Here is an 18,134-nt window from a genome sequence, read left to right on the forward strand (position 1 = left end):
AAGGGGCCTCAAACTAGTGGATATCTCTCCGGCTTTCCTCCAGTCAATGCTGTTAGCTACCCTTTCATGGATCTTGAGACTTACGGGGGGCCAGCTTTCCATCCGTGGCTCAGACAGTGCCAAGACCATGTCTTCAACCAAAAGAATCCCCCAGCAGGGGGAGCCAGGGCTGGAAGGAGGGAGAGTAGGTAAGCCTCAAAAATATGGGAGCTTGAGAGGTGCTGAAGTTGGGAACAGAACATACTTAAGGGAGCCCACCAGGATTCATGACAGCAACCCCAAATGCTCTTAAGCCCGTTAAGTCAGTTCCTTCATCCTTTCTCCCTCCAGCCCGGGGGTATGGCCCTTGATTCCATTATCCCTGTACATTCGGAGTCGGTGTCCGATTTATCTTTGCTGCAGGAGAGAACAAAATTAAATGTGGGTCCAGTGGAGACCTGGAGCAGAGGTAGAAGGAAGTGCTGGTCCCGGGAGCCCGGAAGTCCCTGGAGGCTGAAACCTCGCCCCCCTTGCGTGATAGGGTCTGCTAGGCCACATGACCAGGGCACTCTCGCCTCCGCACGTGTAGGGGTGCAGGGCACCAAGATGGCTGCCAGGCCTCGAGGCCTGAGTCCTGTATGTCACTTCCGTACCGGCAAGAACGGCGGGCCCTTTAGCCAATGAGGCTGCGGGGCGGGCCTTCACCTTGATAGGCACTCAAGCTATCCAATGGTGGCTGCGTGCCAGAGCGCCGACGAATAAACGTCACGCCGGGTTGCTGAGCGGCGGCAGGCGGAGCTGAGGAGGCCAAGCCAATGCGACGGCTGGGGCGGGGTCGGGCTCTCTATAAGTTGTCGATAGGCGGGCACTCCGCCCTAGTTTCTAAGGATCATGTCTGCGAGTCAGGATTCCCGGTAAGAAAGACATTTGCAAGAGATTGTGGCTATTTACCCTGCCGTCCCTTCTGAGGACCCCGCCGGGGGACGCTGAGGTTCACCGCCCTAGGCCCCCCCCCCCAGGGTTGCGGGGCGACCAAGCCGGGAGCACCCTTGGGGGGGTGAGGGGCGGGTCCACGGCCGACGTTGCCGCCAGGGCCTAGGCAGAGGCCGAGGACGGCCCAGGTTTCGGGGCTCGGCGCGCGAGGTGCGCGAAGCCCCGGCGCCGAGTCGGGCGGCGAGGTCGCGACCTGGCGTGGGAAAGAAAGGTGGAGGCGACCGTGCGTGGCCCGGAGCCGCCGGTCCGGTTGCCTCACTGCCGGAGGGAGGGCTCGCGCGATCGGGATTCCGGAGGATTCTGACGGTACCACTCGCCGAAGGCGGGGGTGCCTGCGTCCTCAAATCAAGTCGCTGAGTCGCGTGGAGCTATGGGTCGGGGGAGAAGAAGCCGGCCCTTCAGTGTGCTGGTTTTCTTGACGGCCAGGACCGAGCCTAACCCCGAGGAGCGGCCGCGTGAGGCACCAGGAGCCCACCCGGCGCCGGGCGGGCGGGTCCATTTTGCCGCACAAGCCGGGCAATTGGCAAACTGCGGATGGTCAGGTCCACTTTCCTTCGGGGGTGAGCGGCCTGAGGTATGGGAGGGCGACGCCATTTCGCGACGGGGGCGGGCGGGATGTGGTTTGTTCCGGGGGGGGGGTGGACGCCGCCGAGTGGTCGAGGGAGCAAGCACATGGCGTCCCGAGGTGTTCCCCTCCCCCAGTCCGCTTCGCTTCTAAGTGTTGTGCAATCTCCCCCTTTGCTAGCTCGGCTGGGGCTCATTGTGCGCGAGGCCGCCACCGCCCGCGGCCTCCCACATCCGGGCACTGCGAGGGGGGGCGATGGGCTCGAGGGAGTGGGGGAGGGCGCGGGCTGTATGACGTGGGGGGAAGGGGAAGTCCTACCCTGGCATCTGGGGAGGGGAGGGCGGGACTTCCGGCGCGCAGGGGCCACGGTGGGAGGTGCACGCGTTGGGGCTTGGAGCGTCAGGCTCAGGACACGTGGGCCCGGAGGCAGGCACCACCTCCGCGCCCCTTAAGCGCAGATCGGTTCCTTCCAGCCTCTGGGTCTTCTAGGAAGGTTATTCTATCATGTCGGGGTCGGCTTGACTTGATCCGCTCCCGAGATGGGGCCTGACTCGGTTGTAAAGTAACTATTCTGTTTTCTGGGAACACGTGGGGCTTGGATTAGAGAGTGAAGGCTGGTGGCATCATGCAAGGTTGGTTTGCTGGTAGGAAGAGGCTGGCTGTCAGGATTTCTACATACTGTATTTTTAAACCGACAGATCTAGAGACAATGGCCCCGATGGGATGGAGCCCGAAGGCGTCATCGAGGTGAGGTTGGACCCCTCCCACCATTATCCTTTAACTCTGGGAAAGGCAGTGCCACTAGCATTGTTCTTTGGCTTTTGAAGTGGTGGTTTAGTGAATGCACCAGTGATTGAAACCCAGGATTCAACTGTACTACGTAACATAAAACTCCCAGGTAGTTAGACATGACACCTTAACTCCCTTGCAGAAATTTGTTTAAAATACTTAAAACATGTCACTCAGATTCTGTTCTCCTTTCTACAACATCCAGGTTCACTGTTTACAAGTGGGCTGGCCCCTTAGGGGGGTTTCCCAGGTCATGTAGAACCATCAACCATCTGGCTTCCATGGGGAGAAAGAGAGGTTGTGGGCTCTGAAGCTATGGTGCAGGCACAAGGTCCTGTTTACTCCAATGCAAGAGCACAGCCCTATTTCTCCTATTTTCTTTGTTTTCTACAGAGTAACTGGAATGAGATTGTTGACAGCTTTGATGACATGAACCTTTCGGAGTCACTCCTCCGTGGCATCTACGCCTACGGTTTTGAGAAGCCCTCTGCCATCCAGCAGCGAGCCATTCTTCCTTGTATCAAGGGTAAGACCCTTCTGCCCTAGAACAAGTTCTGGACTGTCCCTGGCCTGGGTAGAGTGGCGCCTGGTTGGTGGTGCTTGTCTCATATCAGCCAGGGACAAAGTAACTCCTTGTTTATCCCAGCTTGGCTTTTGGTTTGTGCCCATGTCTGGTTCATGCCCTGGAAACATGGATTGCTGGTTTAATTTCAACAAGGTAGTGTTTTAGCCAGATCATGCTGGCTTTTTACAGCTGTATTTCTAGCCCAATCTTGTGCAGTACTAAATGACTGAAACCTGGCCTGATTTTCCAGATCTGTTCTTGTTTGGATACTGTGTTGTCATGTAGAGTCTGAAGCACTTATTGCTAGGCACATATTTCTATTGGTTGCTTACTGATCTTATTCAGCAGGGCTGTTGAATGTCCCACGAGTCCAAAGAATGCTTTCTACCATATCAGATATCTCTCCTAATTTGTGTTTAGGTTACGATGTGATCGCTCAAGCCCAATCTGGGACTGGGAAAACGGCCACTTTTGCCATATCAATTTTGCAGCAGATTGAATTGGATCTAAAGGCCACCCAGGCCTTGGTCCTGGCACCCACTAGAGAGTTGGCTCAGCAGGTGAGTTTACCTTTCTTCCCTTGGAGGACTTATTTAGAAGTGATTAGCATAAACCAGAAATCAGAAGTTATGTGCCCCAACTCCTACCACTTTTGGAAGAACTGAAGTATGGGGAAAAGAGATGATGTAAAGTCAGTTGATGACTTTTATGTCTCAAGACTTACTAGGTAAATTGTAAGCCTTTTCCTCACCAAACACTGTAAGCATCCCTTACTCCACCCATTTCCTGAGTCAGACGGGAAGGCTGCTGGGTGGAGCCTGGCCGGCTGGGCAAGTTTGGCTGTTTTATGAACAAAACCCCCTGGCAATGGGCAAAGAGACACCTGATTGGTGGTGGTGTCTTGTATCAGTCAGGGGCAAAGGAGATGTCTAGTCCTTTCTTCATCGTAGCTTGATGCCTGGGTTGGTGGCCAGAGCTGTTTCATGGCTGGGGCACATAAAATGTTGGGCTATTTTCCTGGGTCTTGGAGGGGAAGAAGATCAGAAACACTTGTCTCATAAGTTGATTATTGAGTTTAAGGGAATGTATTCTTACAGTGTTCTACGGAGGTATCGTGGTCATTCTATGCCTAACTTCCGAACAAAGGCAGTGTAAACAAGAAGTTACAGTAGAGCTCCACACGAGGGCCCTTAACGTTTAGAACATGCTTTAAGAGTGAACATGCCATCTAATATAGGCAGGAGTACAACAGTACATAGATGTCATTCCACGCATAAAGCTAATTGCTGTGACCCATCAAATAAATGGGTCACACAGTTGACTTCCAGAAAGCTGTGAGGTCTCATCGGTTAAGAAGCCATATTGAAGTTATTTCAGGGGGCCATTATTGTGAATCAGTGTGTACATTCAGGAGCCAGACAGTTCAAATTCTGAGACTGCCATTTATGAGCAGTCTAATCTTAATTAGATTGTTTAACCTACCTGTTTCTTGCTTAAGAAGTGAGCTTAATAGTGTTTGTCTCAGAGCTGGGAAGAATAAAATACATAAGCACTTAAAATGCTGCGTGGCAGTTGTAGCTAATACACAAGCACTTATGTTTTTCTGCTTCAGATACAGAAGGTAGTTATGGCCTTAGGAGATTACATGGGTGCCTCGTGCCACGCCTGCATTGGGGGTACCAATGTGCGTGCTGAGGTGCAGAAGCTGCAGATGGAAGCTCCGCATATCATCGTGGGTACCCCAGGCCGTGTGTTCGACATGCTTAACCGGAGATACTTGTGTGAGTGTACAATTTTCTAGCTCTCTGGGTCACTTCCTTATGCATGCCTTTCCAGTTTCTTAACGTGGCCACAATTTGATTTCCAATGATATCCTCTGAGAGTTGCTCTGTGATGAACCCCATGCGTGTCACCTGAGCCTGGCTTCCCTGTCATCTCAGCCCAGGTAGTGTTCTACTTCCCAGGGCTATTGTCTGGCCTGGCAAGGGGGTCCCAGGCAGAGGATCAGTCTTCGTTTTCTGAGAGCAGACCGCCTGTCCCTGTTTTTTTTTTATCGGGAAAGTTAGGTGTAGTTCACACTTCTCTAGTAACTACCTGTTGGTGTTCTTCTTTCTGCAGCTCCCAAGTACATCAAGATGTTTGTACTGGATGAAGCTGATGAAATGTTAAGCCGTGGGTTCAAGGACCAGATCTATGACATATTCCAAAAGCTCAACAGCAACACCCAGGTGAGGAGGACATTGGGGTCTTGCTGGCATGGCTGACAGTTGCTTTGTATAGGTTGTGGTGTGCTTGGGGTGATGATGGAGCTTTATCAGGTGCCAAAGGAGGGACTTCCCTGGCAGTCCAGTGGTTAAGATCTGGCATTTCCAATGCAGGGGGTATGGATTCGACCCCTGCTCAGGGAACTAAGATCCCACATGCCACGTGTTGTGGCCAAAAAGTTTTTTAAAAAAAATAAATCTTGGATGATATCCAGATATCTAAAAAAAACACAAAAGTGCCAGGGGAGCCATGGAGTTCTGGAGTACCCCCTACCCTGAGACTGCTCTTTTTTTCCATTAGGTGGTTTTGCTGTCGGCTACAATGCCTTCCGATGTGCTTGAGGTGACCAAGAAGTTCATGAGGGACCCAATTAGAATTCTTGTCAAGAAAGAAGAGTTGACACTGGAGGGTATCCGCCAATTCTACATCAATGTGGAACGAGAGGTGGGGCCCAGTGCAGGAGGCGGACCTGGTGGTAAGTTGTTGGGTATAGCCCCTGACTGATCTCCTCCCCCCACCCCACCAGGAGTGGAAGCTGGACACACTGTGTGACTTGTATGAAACCCTGACCATCACCCAGGCAGTCATCTTCATCAACACCCGAAGGAAGGTGGATTGGCTCACTGAGAAGATGCATGCCCGAGACTTCACCGTCTCTGCCATGGTGAGGTTTCTCCACCTTGTTTTACCAGCAGTGTCACATGTCAGGGTCCTACTCACAGTCAGTTCTCTCAGAACCAACCCACCTACTTGTTACACCGTTCTGTTTCCTGTTCTAGCACGGAGATATGGACCAAAAAGAACGAGACGTTATCATGAGGGAGTTCCGCTCTGGCTCTAGCAGAGTATTGATTACCACTGACCTACTGGTAAGTAGAAGGGCATTTGGACAAGAGTGGAAGGAAGATGGAAGAATCCAAGGTGATTCCCTCTTCCAAGGGGCCTGCTAGTGCCCCTCTTCAGGAAAGTAGCAACTTGGAATAAAATCTGGCACGCCTCAGGTTTCTGGGGAGAGGGGATGTTTGTTTCCTTGCCTTCCTTTGGCTGCCTACATGTATGCTTAAGTCTCTTCTGGATAGACTTACGGTGTCCTCTCATTCACACACTGAAGCTGCCTTCTTTCTGGACATAGGCCAGAGGCATCGATGTGCAGCAGGTTTCCTTAGTCATCAACTATGACCTCCCCACCAACAGGGAAAACTACATCCACAGGTAAATGCAGATCTGGACTGTTAAACCAACCCAGTCCCCTCCTGCCCAGTCCTCCCTGCACGGAAGCTTCTGATTTTCTCCGTCTCCCTTATCCTCACTTACTCTAAGGGTCCCCTTGTTTTCCAGAATCGGTCGAGGTGGACGTTTTGGCCGTAAGGGTGTGGCTATTAACATGGTGACAGAGGAAGACAAGAGGACTCTTCGAGACATTGAGACCTTCTACAACACCTCCATCGAGGAGATGCCCCTCAATGTTGCTGACCTCATCTGAGAGGGGCTGTCCTGCTACCTAGCCCCAGCCAGGGCTCAATCCTTGGGGGGCGCTGAGGAGCAGCAGGAGGGGGGAGGGAAGGGAGTCAAGGGATGGACATCTTGTCATTTTTTTTCTTTTTTTTTTTTTTTTTTTCTTTGAATAAATGTCACTTTTTGAGGCAAAAGAAGGAACCGTGAACATTTTAGACACCCTTTTCTTTGGGGTAGGCGCCGTCTCTTCTCCCAAAAACACTAATCCATTTCCCTAACCTAGTCAACCTCCAAACCCCAGAGGCTCTCCCCACCCCACCTGAATTCCTCTGAAAATGATTCAGTGGGGGCTACAATGTCACTCCACCTCATTTGCTGGACCAAATCTGGAGGGAGAACCCCTGAGTTAGGTGGCCCAGGGGGTTGTCCCCACGTGGGGGGAGTAGGGGAGAGAAAATGGTAGCCATTTTTACATTGTTTTGTATAGTATTTATTGATTCAGGAAACAAAGACAAAATTCTGAATAAAATGACTTGGAAACTGCCTGCCTTGGCTTGTCATTTCTTACCTCCCCTTCCCTCCCATCTGCTACTGGGTACAGCTCTACTCCCTTCTGTTGAGCTTTTGTTGCTGTTGACTGGAAAATGGTCGTGTTAACTGGATAATATGACCTTTCTGGAAGGGGCTGGGCAAAGACCATCATAAGTACCTCACGTGTCTCAGCAAAGAGGAAGCAACAGACGAGAGGAAAGGGAGTGGAAATAAATGTTCAACTCTTACATCCTATTGAACTCTCCCAGGGAGGGGCTGCTGGCTCGATAATCACTCGTCACAACCACTAAGCATGTTTTGCTGAGGCAGACAAATGAATCCCCAAGGATCCACTTACCCAAAACTCCATCTCACTACCCACATGACACATGCTGATAGCCCCTACTTCGGTGACACCAGGGCCAATCGTCTAACTCTGACAAAATTTTAATGACTAAGAGATTGGTGGCTGGGACTGAGGTGCCTGAGTCAGGCTGGGGGTTGGGTTACCTCAGTTACAGGAAGTCGAAGATTTATTTCCTCTTTCCAAACAAACGAAGGCAGAGGGTATAGGGTTGATTGAGCAGGCAGCTGGTACCGACACAGAACCAAGCTGGACTCCGGGCGGAGGCTGCTCTGTCATGAGGTTGGCTGTGCTCTTCTCTGGGGCCTTGCTGGGTCTACTAGCAGGTAAGGAGAAAGGGGGCCGAAGGGGAGGGGGCCCCTGGGAAGGAGCCTGCCCCTGGGTTGCTAACCAGTCTTTCCTCTGAAAGCCCAGGGGACAGGGAATGACTGTCCTCATAAAAAATCGGCCACTCTGCTGCCATCCTTCACGGTGACACCTACAGCTACAGAAAGCACAAGCCCTGGAACAACCAGCCACAGAACGACCACTTACACAGCTAGCACCACTCATAAAACTAGCACCACAGGCACCACCAGCCACGAGTCTTCAACAGCCACTCAAGCCACTCACCATCCTGCTACCACCACCAGCCACGATTCTTCAACAGCCACTCAAGCCACTCACCATCCTGCTACCACCACCAGTCACGGAAATGCCACAGTTCATCCAACAAGCAACAGCACTGCCACCAGCCCAGGACCCTCCACCAGATCCCCCCGCCCAGGACCACCTCCACCCTCTCCAAGTCCTAGCCCGGGCTCCAAGGAGGCGATAGGAGACTACACTTGGACTAACGGTTCTCAGCCCTGCATCCGGCTCCAAGCCCAGATTCAGATTCGAGTTCTGTACCCAACGCAGGGTGGAGGAGAGGTAAAGCTAAAAAACAGTAGAGGACATAAGGGGAAGGGGATGAGGCCTTCTGCTATGGTTCGGAAGGGAAAGAGGAAGAGTAAAGAAGTAGACGATGGGCTTCCCTGGTGGCGCAGTGGTTGAGAATCTGCCTGCCAATGCAGGGGACACGGGTTCGAGCCCTGGTCTGGGAAGATCCCACGTGCCGCGGAGCAGCTAGGCCCGTGAGCCACAGTTACTGAGCCTGCGCGTCTGGAGCCTGTGCTCCGCAACAAGAGAGGCCACGATAGTGAGAGGCCCGCGCACCGCGATGAAGAGTGGCCCCCACTTGCTACAACTAGAGAAAGCCCTCGCACAGAAACTAAGACCCAACACAGCCATAAATAAATAAATAAATAAATAAAAATTAAAAAAAAAAAAAAGAATTAAAAAAAAAAAAAGTAGACGAATACAGGGCAAAGACAAAGGGAAAAGGGAACCTTGGATTGCACAACTGTGTAGTCTTGTGACCCTCTCTCGTCTTTAACTTTTGCAGGCCTGGGGAACTTCTGTTCTGAACCCCAACAAAACCAAGGCCCAAGGGGGCTGTGAGGGTGCTCATCCCCACTTGCTCCTCTCATTCCCCTATGGACAGCTCAGCTTTGGATTCAAGCAGGTACTTAACCCTCATCCCTCACTCTCACCCTCCAAGTGCCCTACCCCTACCAACTTCTTGCCGCACTCCTTACTCTGTGTACCTGGATGCCACTCTCCCCTGCTGCCCTGAGTCTTCCTGGTCACCTCCCCAGGAGCCACTGCAGAGCACCATCTACCTGAACCATGTGACTGTGGAGTACAACGTGTCCTTCCCCCAGGCAGCGCGTGAGTAACCTTCCCTTTCTCATCACTTGCACTAGATGTCTGGGCTCCTGAAGGGACCTAGGCTGGGGGTATGGTGGGGATGTGGATATGGAGCTGACCCTTCCTCGTTCTTTCAGAGTGGATATTCTCCGTTCAGAATTCATCCCTTCGAGATCTCCAAACCCCTCTGGGCCGGAGCTTCAGTTGCAGAAACGCAAGCGTCATTCTTTCACCAGCTTTCCACCTTGACCTGCTCTCCCTGAAGCTACAAGCTGCTCAGCTGCCCCCCACAGGGGCCTTTGGACCAAGTAAGACCTATTCCTTCCCTCCTAGAATTTTCCCCCTGCACTGAAAGCCCTCCCCCCCAAGGCCTATAATCTCCCTTCCTGCACCCCCAAATTTCCTCCCCCTCTCAAGCTTGTCAGAGCTAGGGTAACTGTCCTCCCCTCCTCTATAAGACTCTGCCCAGGCTCCCCTTTTGTTTTTTGCTCTGAGTCATCTAGGTGAGCCAGCCCCTCACCAATCTCCTACTTCCCAACATCCCCCATTCCCTCCTCCCTCCTTCCACCTTTATTCCAACCACCACCATTGTGATGCCTACTTGCCCTATCTTTCCACCAGGTTTCTCTTGCCCCAGTGACCAATCCATCTTGCTGCCTCTCATCATTGGCCTGATCTTACTCGGCCTCCTCACCCTGGTGCTTGTTACCTTCTGTGTCATTCGGAGACGCCCACCCACTTACCAGCCCCTCTGAGCATTTGTCCCAACAGCCAGGGCACCAGGAGGTGCCCTCATTTCTCACCACTCAACTGACTCAGAGACAAAGTTATCTTCCTTCCCTGTCTTGATGAACAAAAGTAGACATAATGCAATCGGGAGGGATGAGGAGACAGATGTTTATTAAATATGACTGATTCCCCCTCCCCCATCTCCAGTGGGAGAATAATAAAACTTGATCAAATCTTTATCCTTGGTTTTCCTTGTCCTTCCTGCCAGAATTAAAAGCCGTAAGTTTCTTGTCACACACCTTTCTGTACCTTCCATGGTTGAGTCTTGGGGAGCCAGGAACAGCTGGTGAGGAGGGATGAAAATGTCACTGTGTGGCCCAATGCCCTCATGGGTTCATCCTTCGAAGGCTGACACAGCTCGTGTCAAATCGGCCTCGCCTCCCTTCCTCTTCTTCTGGGGCCCCTGGCTGCTCCAGTTCCCTCTCTCCTCCAATCCAGCGGAGCCACCCATCCCAGCAGCCTTCTTCCCAACCTTCATATTACAGTTACAGGCGAAGTAGACAGCAAGAGCAATGAGTGTGGGTGGGAAGGTCACAGCCCTGCCCTGCTCTGTTTCAAATGCCCTGCCCTACCCACTGTGCCCAGGCCTAGCGAACAGCCTGGATTAAACTCTCCCCGCACCTGGGATGCTCCTATCTCACCTGCAAAGGGTTTTCATCAACCACGGGAACAATGCGTACCCTGAACTCCACATACAATCACCCTCTATGCTCCTGGGAACAACATGCCTCCAGCCTGGGCTACCCGCGGAGCCAACCCTTAAGTCCCTGGTGGTGGCGCACCTAGTGGTGGTGGATGGCACCTCCCAAGGCAGCCTGAATCCAGATTCTTCAAAGGACCTCCCCGACCAATAAGTGCCAGACCCTTTACAGTCAGCTATGAGCATCCCCGAGGCCCGAATGGGACCCTTCCAGTTGCAGGAGCCGTGTAAGGCTACAGAAAGCAGCCACCAGGACCTGCAGACCCAGCCCTTTGAGCGCAGCACGTGGCAGGGACCCAACAACCACACCACCGCCTCGCCGACACCCCGTTATGACCGTGCTGACCGTGGTGCGGGAGTCCCCGAAGGGTGTGGTACTCCCAGCAGGCGCCCAGCCACCAGAGCGTGATGGCCAGGCCCATCTGCACCGAGATGGCCGAGAGCTGGCGTCCCGGCACTGGGGGGCGGAGGGCATCGCTCCCGCCGCGTAATCCAAGATGCCCTTTCCCAAGGCTAGCTGCTGGGCCCCCTCGGCCTGGCCCAAGCCCTGGCTCAGCACGTGGTCACAGGAGGCCGAGGAGCGGGCCTTGGCCTAGAGGTGGCGCCCTCGGGCCAGTGGGGTGAGAGGGAACCCCAGGGCCCTCGTTTCACAGGGGCGGCCAGGGCTGAGCCCGCAGGGGTGTTAAAGGCGTTGCCGTCCCCCGAAACTGGTCTCACCTTCCCCACCTCCCCCTCCTCTGCTTCACTGTCCCGGCCCAGCAGTTGCTGGCGCACCCATCTGCGAAGGCCTGGGCGAACCTGAGGAGGGAGAAGCATGCGCCCGGCGCCTAAGGAGGGCTGCCTGGCTCAGACTGTCCCTCTCCCATCGGTGCCGTGTCCTCTGGAGACGCCGAAAGCACAGGAGAGAGAAAGCTACAGAGCCCCCCGCCCAACGCCATTTTGGAGACTCACGCTCCTTCTCTCTCAACTTCGAACAATGTAAAGTCAGCTGAAAGAAGACAAGATGGCGCCGAGCAGGAGAAGCGGAGAAAGGCTGGAGGATAAATTTTGTTGCCGAAGCGGAAGCGTAAACAAAGGCGCGAATGATGGAACTGCGCAGGCGTACAGCTTTGGCACGCTTTAAAATTCGAGCAGCAGGGTGGGCGCGTCCAAAAACGTGGTCTCCGGGCGAGACCTATTTTACGCGAACGAAGGTGGGATGGAATAAGGCAGGGGCAGCCCTGCTTAGTCGCGAGAAGACGGGAAGCGGAGTGCCCGGAGCGCGCATGCGCACCGTAAGTCAATGGCGGTTTAAGGGGTTGGCGGAAGCTAGCTTTGCAATATGGCGACCGAGGTAGACGGGCTGCTCAAACGGGTGCTGGTGCCGATTCTTTTACCTGAGAAATGCTACGACCAAATTTTCATCCAGTGGGACTTGCTTCACGGTGAGTTTTATTCGGCATCCGGTCAAAGTTGTGCTCCAGAGCCCTCCGGCCGTAAATGGGGCGTGAGTGCGGACTAAGTGACAGCAGTGACAGCTGCCACGGCGCGCGGGGCGGAAGTCGCTTCTGAGAGGGGCGGATATGTCTCGGGCTCCGTAGAGGGAGGACTTCATATTTGGGCGAGAGGGGGGAGTCGCCGGGTGGGAGTAGTTCTTTGCTTTAGCGACGGTGAAAGACGAAAAGACTCAAATTTTACAAAACAAAGTTTAAAATCTGATTAGATCGTTCCAACCTTTAATAGATCTCTATACCTTCAGGAGCAAGGTTACACTTGATTCAAAGCCTCTGATGAATCCAGGCCTTCTGCGGCGCCCCCAAGAATCCTGCCATCCCGGTGGCTTTCCTTCCAGGCTCCACGTTTGCTCATGGTCGAATTTTGGAATTAACTTGTTTGCCTTTCTCCTTCTATCTACGAGGCGACGCCAGAGCAAAACCTGCTTCCGACATCAGACCTTTAGGGAAGCCTTCGCGGTCTGCCCCCGTCAGTTCTTGGTACCCCAGCTGTGCTCCCGGGACAATGTTTTAGCCGCGTTCATGACCCACGAGAATCTGACTACTACTGGGCCAGGCACCTTGGGGGTAGGGCTTCAAGGCTAGAGAAGATGTCGGTGGCTAGAGCATAAAAGCAAGCCCTGGAAGGGTCAAGTCCCTGAGTAGGGGCCAGAGACAGTGTTCAGGAATGAGTGATACAGAGGAAACCTATCCTTGGAGAAAGAAGACATGTGAAGTGGTTGCCTAGTGGCTCAGAGGCGGGGAAAAAAGGATCAGAGGACTCTTGGGTATTGCTCAGCTCTATACAGGGAAGCAAGGGAGAGGTTTGGAAGTCAGATCAAGGAGTTTAGATGTGATGGCAGGGAATGGAAGGTTGGGTCAGAGGAAAGGAATGGTAAAAGCTGTTTTGGAAAGTCACCTTGTCTGAACGTGATATGATTTGGAGTAGGCAGAACTAGGCCTTTTTCACCTGCCTCCAGACCACCCAAGGCTTCCTTTTGTTTGGGTATGTCAAGGTCTAAAGGAGCACTTCAAGCCTTTAGACCCGAGCTGCCTCCTGGAACCCCTGGCTTGGGTTCCATAAGTGTCATCTCTGCTTACCTCTTTTTGTCTTCTTAGTTCCCTGCCTCAAGATTCTCCTCAGCAAAGGCCTGGGGCTGGGCATTGTGGCTGGCTCACTTCTGGGTATGTTTCTTATCGTCTTCCCATCCTGCTGTTGGGAGGTGGGTGTAGTGCTAAGATGCCATGAACTGGATGGGTCCCTTAACCAGAAGCGGGGCTAATATGCCTCCCAGTCTGCTCTGTAGCTGTCGTGCTGTGCTCCCAAGGGATGTCAGCCCCTCAGCCCTGCCCTTTTCATCCTCTTTCTCCAGTAAAACTACCCCAAGTGTTTAAAATGCTGGGAGCCAAGAGCGCGGAAGGGTTGAGTCTCCAGTCGGTAATGCTAGAGCTAATGGCGTTGACCGGGACCATGGTCTACAGCATCACCAACAACTTCCCCTTCAGGTGAGGGGCCCCACCCTTAATCTCCAAGGGTAAATGCTCACAACTCTAGTAAGGATTAGGGTGAGGGAGGTGAAAGGGCAGGAAAGCTTAAGCCTTTCTGGAACGCTAGCCGTCATCTCTGGTGGTGAGAGGAGGTGAGAATCCCAAGAACGCCCAGTGTCCAATCCTGAGTCAAGCAGGTGGGGGCTGCCGGGAGGCAGGGGGTAAGGAGCCAGCAGGGCTGTGGAGGGCAGGGGGTAATCAGAATTGGGTCCCCAGGATGGATGGGCTATGGAGGCTTTGCCTGCCTCTTTTCAGGCCCACGTTTCTTCCCCCCAACTCTTGACTCTGCAGCTCTTGGGGTGAAGCTCTGTTCCTGATGCTCCAGACAGTCACCATCGCCTTCCTGGTCCTGCACTACAGAGGACAGACTGTGAAAGGTGCTGAGGGTTGACCCAAGAGCTGGCTGCAGCTGTTGGGAGCCCTGCTGGGAATGCAGGCCTGGGAAAGCCGAAAGACTCAGAGGTTGATGAGGACTCCTTATCTCCCTGTCTCCCAGGTGTTGCCTTCCTAGCGTGCTCCGCCCTGGTCCTGCTGGTGCTGCTTTCACCACTGACGCCCCAGGCTGTAGTCACCCTGCTCCAGGCCTCCAACATGCCTGCTGTGGTGGTGGGAAGGGTGGGTGCTGGGAACAAGGGAGAGGATGTTGGGAAGGGGGACTGGGTGAGGAGCAGAGGGGAAACCCAAAGTTTGGGGGTGTTGGACTGAGGGGAATGCAGAAATGTCATGGGAACATTGGACAAGTTCAGATGACAAAACGAAGGTTCTCAACTCCTCCCCAGCTGCTCCAGGCAGCCACCAACTACCGCAATGGGCACACGGGCCAGCTCTCAGCCATCACAGTCTTTCTGCTCTTTGGGGGCTCCCTGGCCCGAATCTTCACCTCCATTCAGGTGAGTGCACCTCCTCCCCTCTAGAGGGCACCATAACCTCACCTTACCTCTCTCTCCCCATGGACTTAAAGCTGCTCCCTCTCTGGAGTCCTTTTTGGCTGTGCTGAAGAGTAACCCTAGCTGTGTCTCTCACCCAGGAAACTGGAGACCCCCTCATGGCTGGAACCTTTGTAGTCTCTTCCCTCTGCAATGGCCTCATCGCTGCCCAGCTCCTCTTCTACTGGAATGCAAAGGCTCCCCACAAGAAGAAAAAGGAGCAGTAGAGTTGAGCTGGCTCCTGGAGTACATTCCATGTTTCTATTCATCCACCCAACCTTGGGATCCTTCCCATCTGAACCAGTCGGCTGGTGTGACTTTTAATCATTCCCTGTTCTTCTGCAATTGCAGCTTTAGTGGAAATGCTTGGTTGACCCAGATCCTTAGAAACGATAGGGGTAGAGATTTACAGGCTGACATTTGATCATTTAGCTGAGATTCTTTCTTTAGCAGAAGTTTCCAGCTACTTACCTATTCTGGGCAAAACTCTTACCCTGTCCCCCCCACTTCCCCACTTCCCTTCTGACCCTAGAGGACAGAGGCTGGACAGTGGAAGGGAATAGGTGCTTGTGGCTTCCTGCCTCCTGCACCCTGGCTCAGACTGTCTCCTGGACCCCAGTGCTTGGTGGGGGGCGGGGGAAGGGGGACAGAAGAATGACTCAGGCAGGGCCCCAGGGTGGGGTGTGGAGGTTCCTGCTCTGGCAGGTCCAGGCGGAAGGGAGTGGAGACTGCTGGTTCCTGCTGCAGTAAAGGGGAACAGAGATGGAACAATAAAGACTCAGAGACATGGTGTAATCGTACAAAACTGTGTTCAGCCTACAAAAAAAAACCGTCTTGTTTTGTTCCCACTGGCTTTCAGGGCTTTGGGGGGTACTGCCCACCTCCTCTGAACTGTGGTCCAACACAGTTCTAGAACAGGGTTTGCAGCCTGGGAATGGTGGTGGTGGTGGTGGTGGTAGTGGGGTGTTTCTGGGTAGAAAAGGAGGATGGAAACCTTTCTGGGAGGTCCATGTCCATGAGGGTTAGAGGTGGGTTAGGGGCATGGGGGCCCCTGGGAGGGGAGCGTTGTACAGAGTGGGAGAGCCTGGGGGTGGGTAGGGGCTGTAAGGGGGGAGCAGCTCCCCCTGGAGCCTTGGGTTACTCTGAGGGAGAGAGCACGGCGAGGGGGCCTCCGGTTTACAGTGGGAAGAGCTGCAAAGAGAAACACCGGGGTTAGAAGGCACTTGGTCCTCTGGGTTGGAGGTGCCGAGCAGGGTCCCCAGCTCGCATGTGGGGGCGGTTCTGAGCAGCTCTGCGCAGACAGGTATAACTTGTCACCCACCTACCCATCCCTGGCTCTCTGGGTCCCGCCGGTAGGGAACCGGACCCCAGGACGGCTTAGAGCAGCGCCGCCGCAGCCGTGTTGGGGCACGCTCAAGAGCGAGCTTGCGTGCTGCGCGCCTGTTTTCCTCTTTTGGGGCGGCAGGCCAGGAAGGGGTAGAGCTGGGCTTGGCCTGTCCTTGCCCCGGGGGCTGGGAGAGGAAGCTGGGTCACACGAGGGCCAGAATCGGGGGTGGGAAACGGGAAATTCTGGTAACCAGAACACGGTCACATCCAGGGCGCTGTGGTCTGTTCCTGCGGTGCCACCACCAACAGACTGTGATGGAAACGTCCTCTAGGAAGACCCTGGCTCCCCGGAACTCTCCCACCCTTCACGGGGCGCCCCTCAAACTCCTCCGGGAGTGTCCCCTTCTTGGGTGGGCTCGGGGCCCCTCCCAGCCAGGCCCTCTGGTATCCGCCCCCACCCAGGCTGCAGGAGGGGGGCACGTCCTCATCCCGCTCCCCGGGCACTCACCCGTAACCGCCAGGCAGGTAGGCTGTCGAGTAGTTGGGGGGCTGGTACCCAAAGCCTCTGCTCCCCTGGGTGGTCGTGTACCCGGGCCCCCAGACCGGCCCGCCGCCAGCCACGCCGCCGCTTCCCTGGCCGAAGTGGGGCGACCCGGCGCCCGCGCTCTTGGTCTTGCGCCGGGGCCGGTACTTGTAGTCGGGGTAGTCGCGCAGGTGCCGGGCCCGGAGCCGCTTAGCCTCTTCCACGAAGGGCCGCTTCTCGTCCTCGCCCAGCAGCTTCCACTGCGCGCCCAGGCGCTTGGAGATCTCCGAGTTGTGCATCTTCGGGTTCTGCTGCGCCATCTGGCGGCGCTGGGCGGAGCTCCACACCATGAACGCGTTCATGGGCCGTTTCACCTTCTCCAAGGGAAGCCCCCCGGAGACCACTGGGCTCCCGGCGCCCTCCCGCTCCTGGGAGCCCGAGGACGAGGAGGTAGGGGCCGTGGGAGTGGGAGGTTCCAGGCTCCAGGCCTGGCCCTGTGAGGAGCCGGGTAGCGCCATCGGGGGTGAAGGGAAGCCTTAAGAGGTCGTCCTACACGCCCTCCCCTCCAAAGTGAAACGTTGATCCCCAAACCCGGTATCCTTAAAATGGAAGTGCCTTCCTAGTCCGGAGTCGTTACAGAGAGACTCGTGTCCTTAAAAGGTATATATATCGTCCCCAAGTTCAGAGTCCTTATAATGGAGCCCCTGCCACCAACCAATCCGGCACGTTTGGGGAGTCGAGCGCAAAATCCGCTGTCTGGTACCCAGTCCTGGATAGGTTGTGCTCTTTCCTTGTGGCCGCGAGGTCCCCGACCCAGCCTCGCTCCCCCTACTAGCTGCCGGCCACTGGCCCGGGCTTCGGTGAAGGCGGTAAACCTTTGCGCTCTGGGGTCCCGCAGCTGCCAGGAGGCACAGCCCAGGTGCCACAGCCCTCTCTCACCTGGCCTCAGCGTCTCTGGCTGCCGGGTGCGCCAGGCCCGGGAACAGCTTTTAACGACTGACTCCTCCCTACTCCCTCCCAGCCGACCGCGCCTCCTGAAGGGCGCCAACCTCCCCCTCCCTTAGGCCAACCAGGTGTCCTGTTCTTCCCAGCCCCCAACACTCCCCCCCCAGGGGACCACGCCCCCTCCCCACCCAGGATCCAAGTCAGGCCTTCCAGCCCCAGTAGCTCTGAACAGCTACCCCTCCCTTCTTAAGCACTGGCAATTTAAAGTCAATGCCTCTGCACAATGGGATCAGGCATCGGGTGATCAAAAGCCCTCAGGCTCAGAGTTGTGCTGGGAGGGAGGTGAGGACACCCAACCCCCCAATCCAAACCCAAACCCTTTTCTGGTGCCTCCTGCTCCTCAAACCCCTGACCTGGCCCGGGGCAAAAAAGTCTGGCAGTCAGGAGGCAGGCAGGCCATTTTTGTTTCCTGAGGTGCTTGGGTGGTGATTCAACCCCTTTCCAGGTGAGAAAATTTAAACCCTCCCCACTATAGCCCCCAAACCTAGGTTTCTCCACTGCATGTTTTATCTCTAATCCTCAGAGTTGGGAGGCAGGGAGCAAGGAAGCCCAGGATGACCCTTAAGGCTGAGAGGTCAGTGATGTGGATGCTGGAGAAAAAGCCGGGA

At 54.8% G+C, this 18,134-nt stretch overlaps 4 protein-coding genes, 1 long non-coding RNA gene and 4 other non-coding genes across 10 annotated transcripts; 7 read left to right on the plus strand and 2 right to left on the minus strand.

Moving 5' to 3' along the window:
• Window positions 1–797: 797 nt before the first annotated feature.
• On the plus strand, window positions 798–7,156 carry EIF4A1 (eukaryotic translation initiation factor 4A1). 2 transcript variants are annotated; one of them, XM_059907413.1, is made up of 11 exons: window positions 798–893; window positions 2,236–2,284; window positions 2,720–2,852; window positions 3,312–3,451; window positions 4,504–4,672; window positions 5,010–5,119; window positions 5,457–5,600; window positions 5,683–5,820; window positions 5,936–6,025; window positions 6,289–6,368; window positions 6,495–7,156. In XM_059907413.1, exons 1-11 carry the CDS (start codon window positions 871–873, stop codon window positions 6,637–6,639), a joined length of 1,221 nt encoding a protein of 406 aa, XP_059763396.1. In that variant the 5' UTR covers window positions 798–870; the 3' UTR covers window positions 6,640–7,156. The 2 variants fall into 2 exon arrangements, with proteins under 2 accessions (XP_059763396.1, XP_059763398.1); XM_059907415.1 differs by lacking the exon at window positions 798–893 and adding an exon at window positions 1,444–1,546.
• Window positions 2,887–3,021, plus strand: LOC132356266 (small nucleolar RNA SNORA48). The gene has a single exon (XR_009499791.1). It is a non-coding gene; the product is annotated as a small nucleolar RNA SNORA48 (small nucleolar RNA).
• Window positions 3,748–3,891, plus strand: LOC132356268 (small nucleolar RNA SNORA48). The gene has a single exon (XR_009499792.1). It is a non-coding gene; the product is annotated as a small nucleolar RNA SNORA48 (small nucleolar RNA).
• Window positions 4,777–4,917, plus strand: LOC132356281 (small nucleolar RNA SNORD10). Its single transcript, XR_009499805.1, has one exon. It is a non-coding gene; the product is annotated as a small nucleolar RNA SNORD10 (small nucleolar RNA).
• Window positions 6,071–6,212, plus strand: LOC132356252 (small nucleolar RNA SNORA67). The gene has a single exon (XR_009499777.1). It is a non-coding gene; the product is annotated as a small nucleolar RNA SNORA67 (small nucleolar RNA).
• Window positions 7,157–7,613: 457 nt separating the features above from the next.
• On the plus strand, window positions 7,614–10,203 carry CD68 (CD68 molecule). Its single transcript, XM_059907416.1, has 6 exons — window positions 7,614–7,832; window positions 7,916–8,418; window positions 8,933–9,052; window positions 9,186–9,258; window positions 9,375–9,545; window positions 9,859–10,203. Exons 1-6 carry the CDS (start codon window positions 7,784–7,786, stop codon window positions 9,990–9,992), a joined length of 1,050 nt encoding a protein of 349 aa, XP_059763399.1. The 5' UTR covers window positions 7,614–7,783; the 3' UTR covers window positions 9,993–10,203.
• Window positions 10,114–12,403, minus strand: LOC132355190 (uncharacterized). Its single transcript, XR_009499559.1, has 2 exons — window positions 12,103–12,403; window positions 10,114–10,309 (listed from the first exon to the last, which is right to left on the minus strand). It is a non-coding gene; the product is annotated as an uncharacterized LOC132355190 (long non-coding RNA).
• MPDU1 (mannose-P-dolichol utilization defect 1) lies at window positions 12,008–14,985 on the plus strand. Its single transcript, XM_059907417.1, has 7 exons — window positions 12,008–12,150; window positions 13,318–13,383; window positions 13,572–13,704; window positions 14,038–14,123; window positions 14,243–14,361; window positions 14,526–14,636; window positions 14,774–14,985. The coding sequence occupies exons 1-7, from the start codon at window positions 12,048–12,050 to the stop codon at window positions 14,897–14,899; spliced, it is 744 nt and encodes a 247-aa protein (XP_059763400.1). The 5' UTR covers window positions 12,008–12,047; the 3' UTR covers window positions 14,900–14,985.
• A 479-nt stretch (window positions 14,986–15,464) lies between these two features.
• On the minus strand, window positions 15,465–17,403 carry SOX15 (SRY-box transcription factor 15). The gene is made up of 2 exons (XM_059907418.1): window positions 16,507–17,403; window positions 15,465–15,863 (listed from the first exon to the last, which is right to left on the minus strand). Exons 1-2 carry the CDS (start codon window positions 17,037–17,039, stop codon window positions 15,695–15,697), a joined length of 702 nt encoding a protein of 233 aa, XP_059763401.1. The 5' UTR covers window positions 17,040–17,403; the 3' UTR covers window positions 15,465–15,694.
• Between the last annotated feature and the right edge of the window lie 731 nt (window positions 17,404–18,134).

This window comes from Balaenoptera ricei, chromosome 20 (assembly GCF_028023285.1).
Source record: "Balaenoptera ricei isolate mBalRic1 chromosome 20, mBalRic1.hap2, whole genome shotgun sequence".
NCBI classification, from domain to species: Eukaryota; Metazoa; Chordata; class Mammalia; order Artiodactyla; family Balaenopteridae; genus Balaenoptera; species Balaenoptera ricei.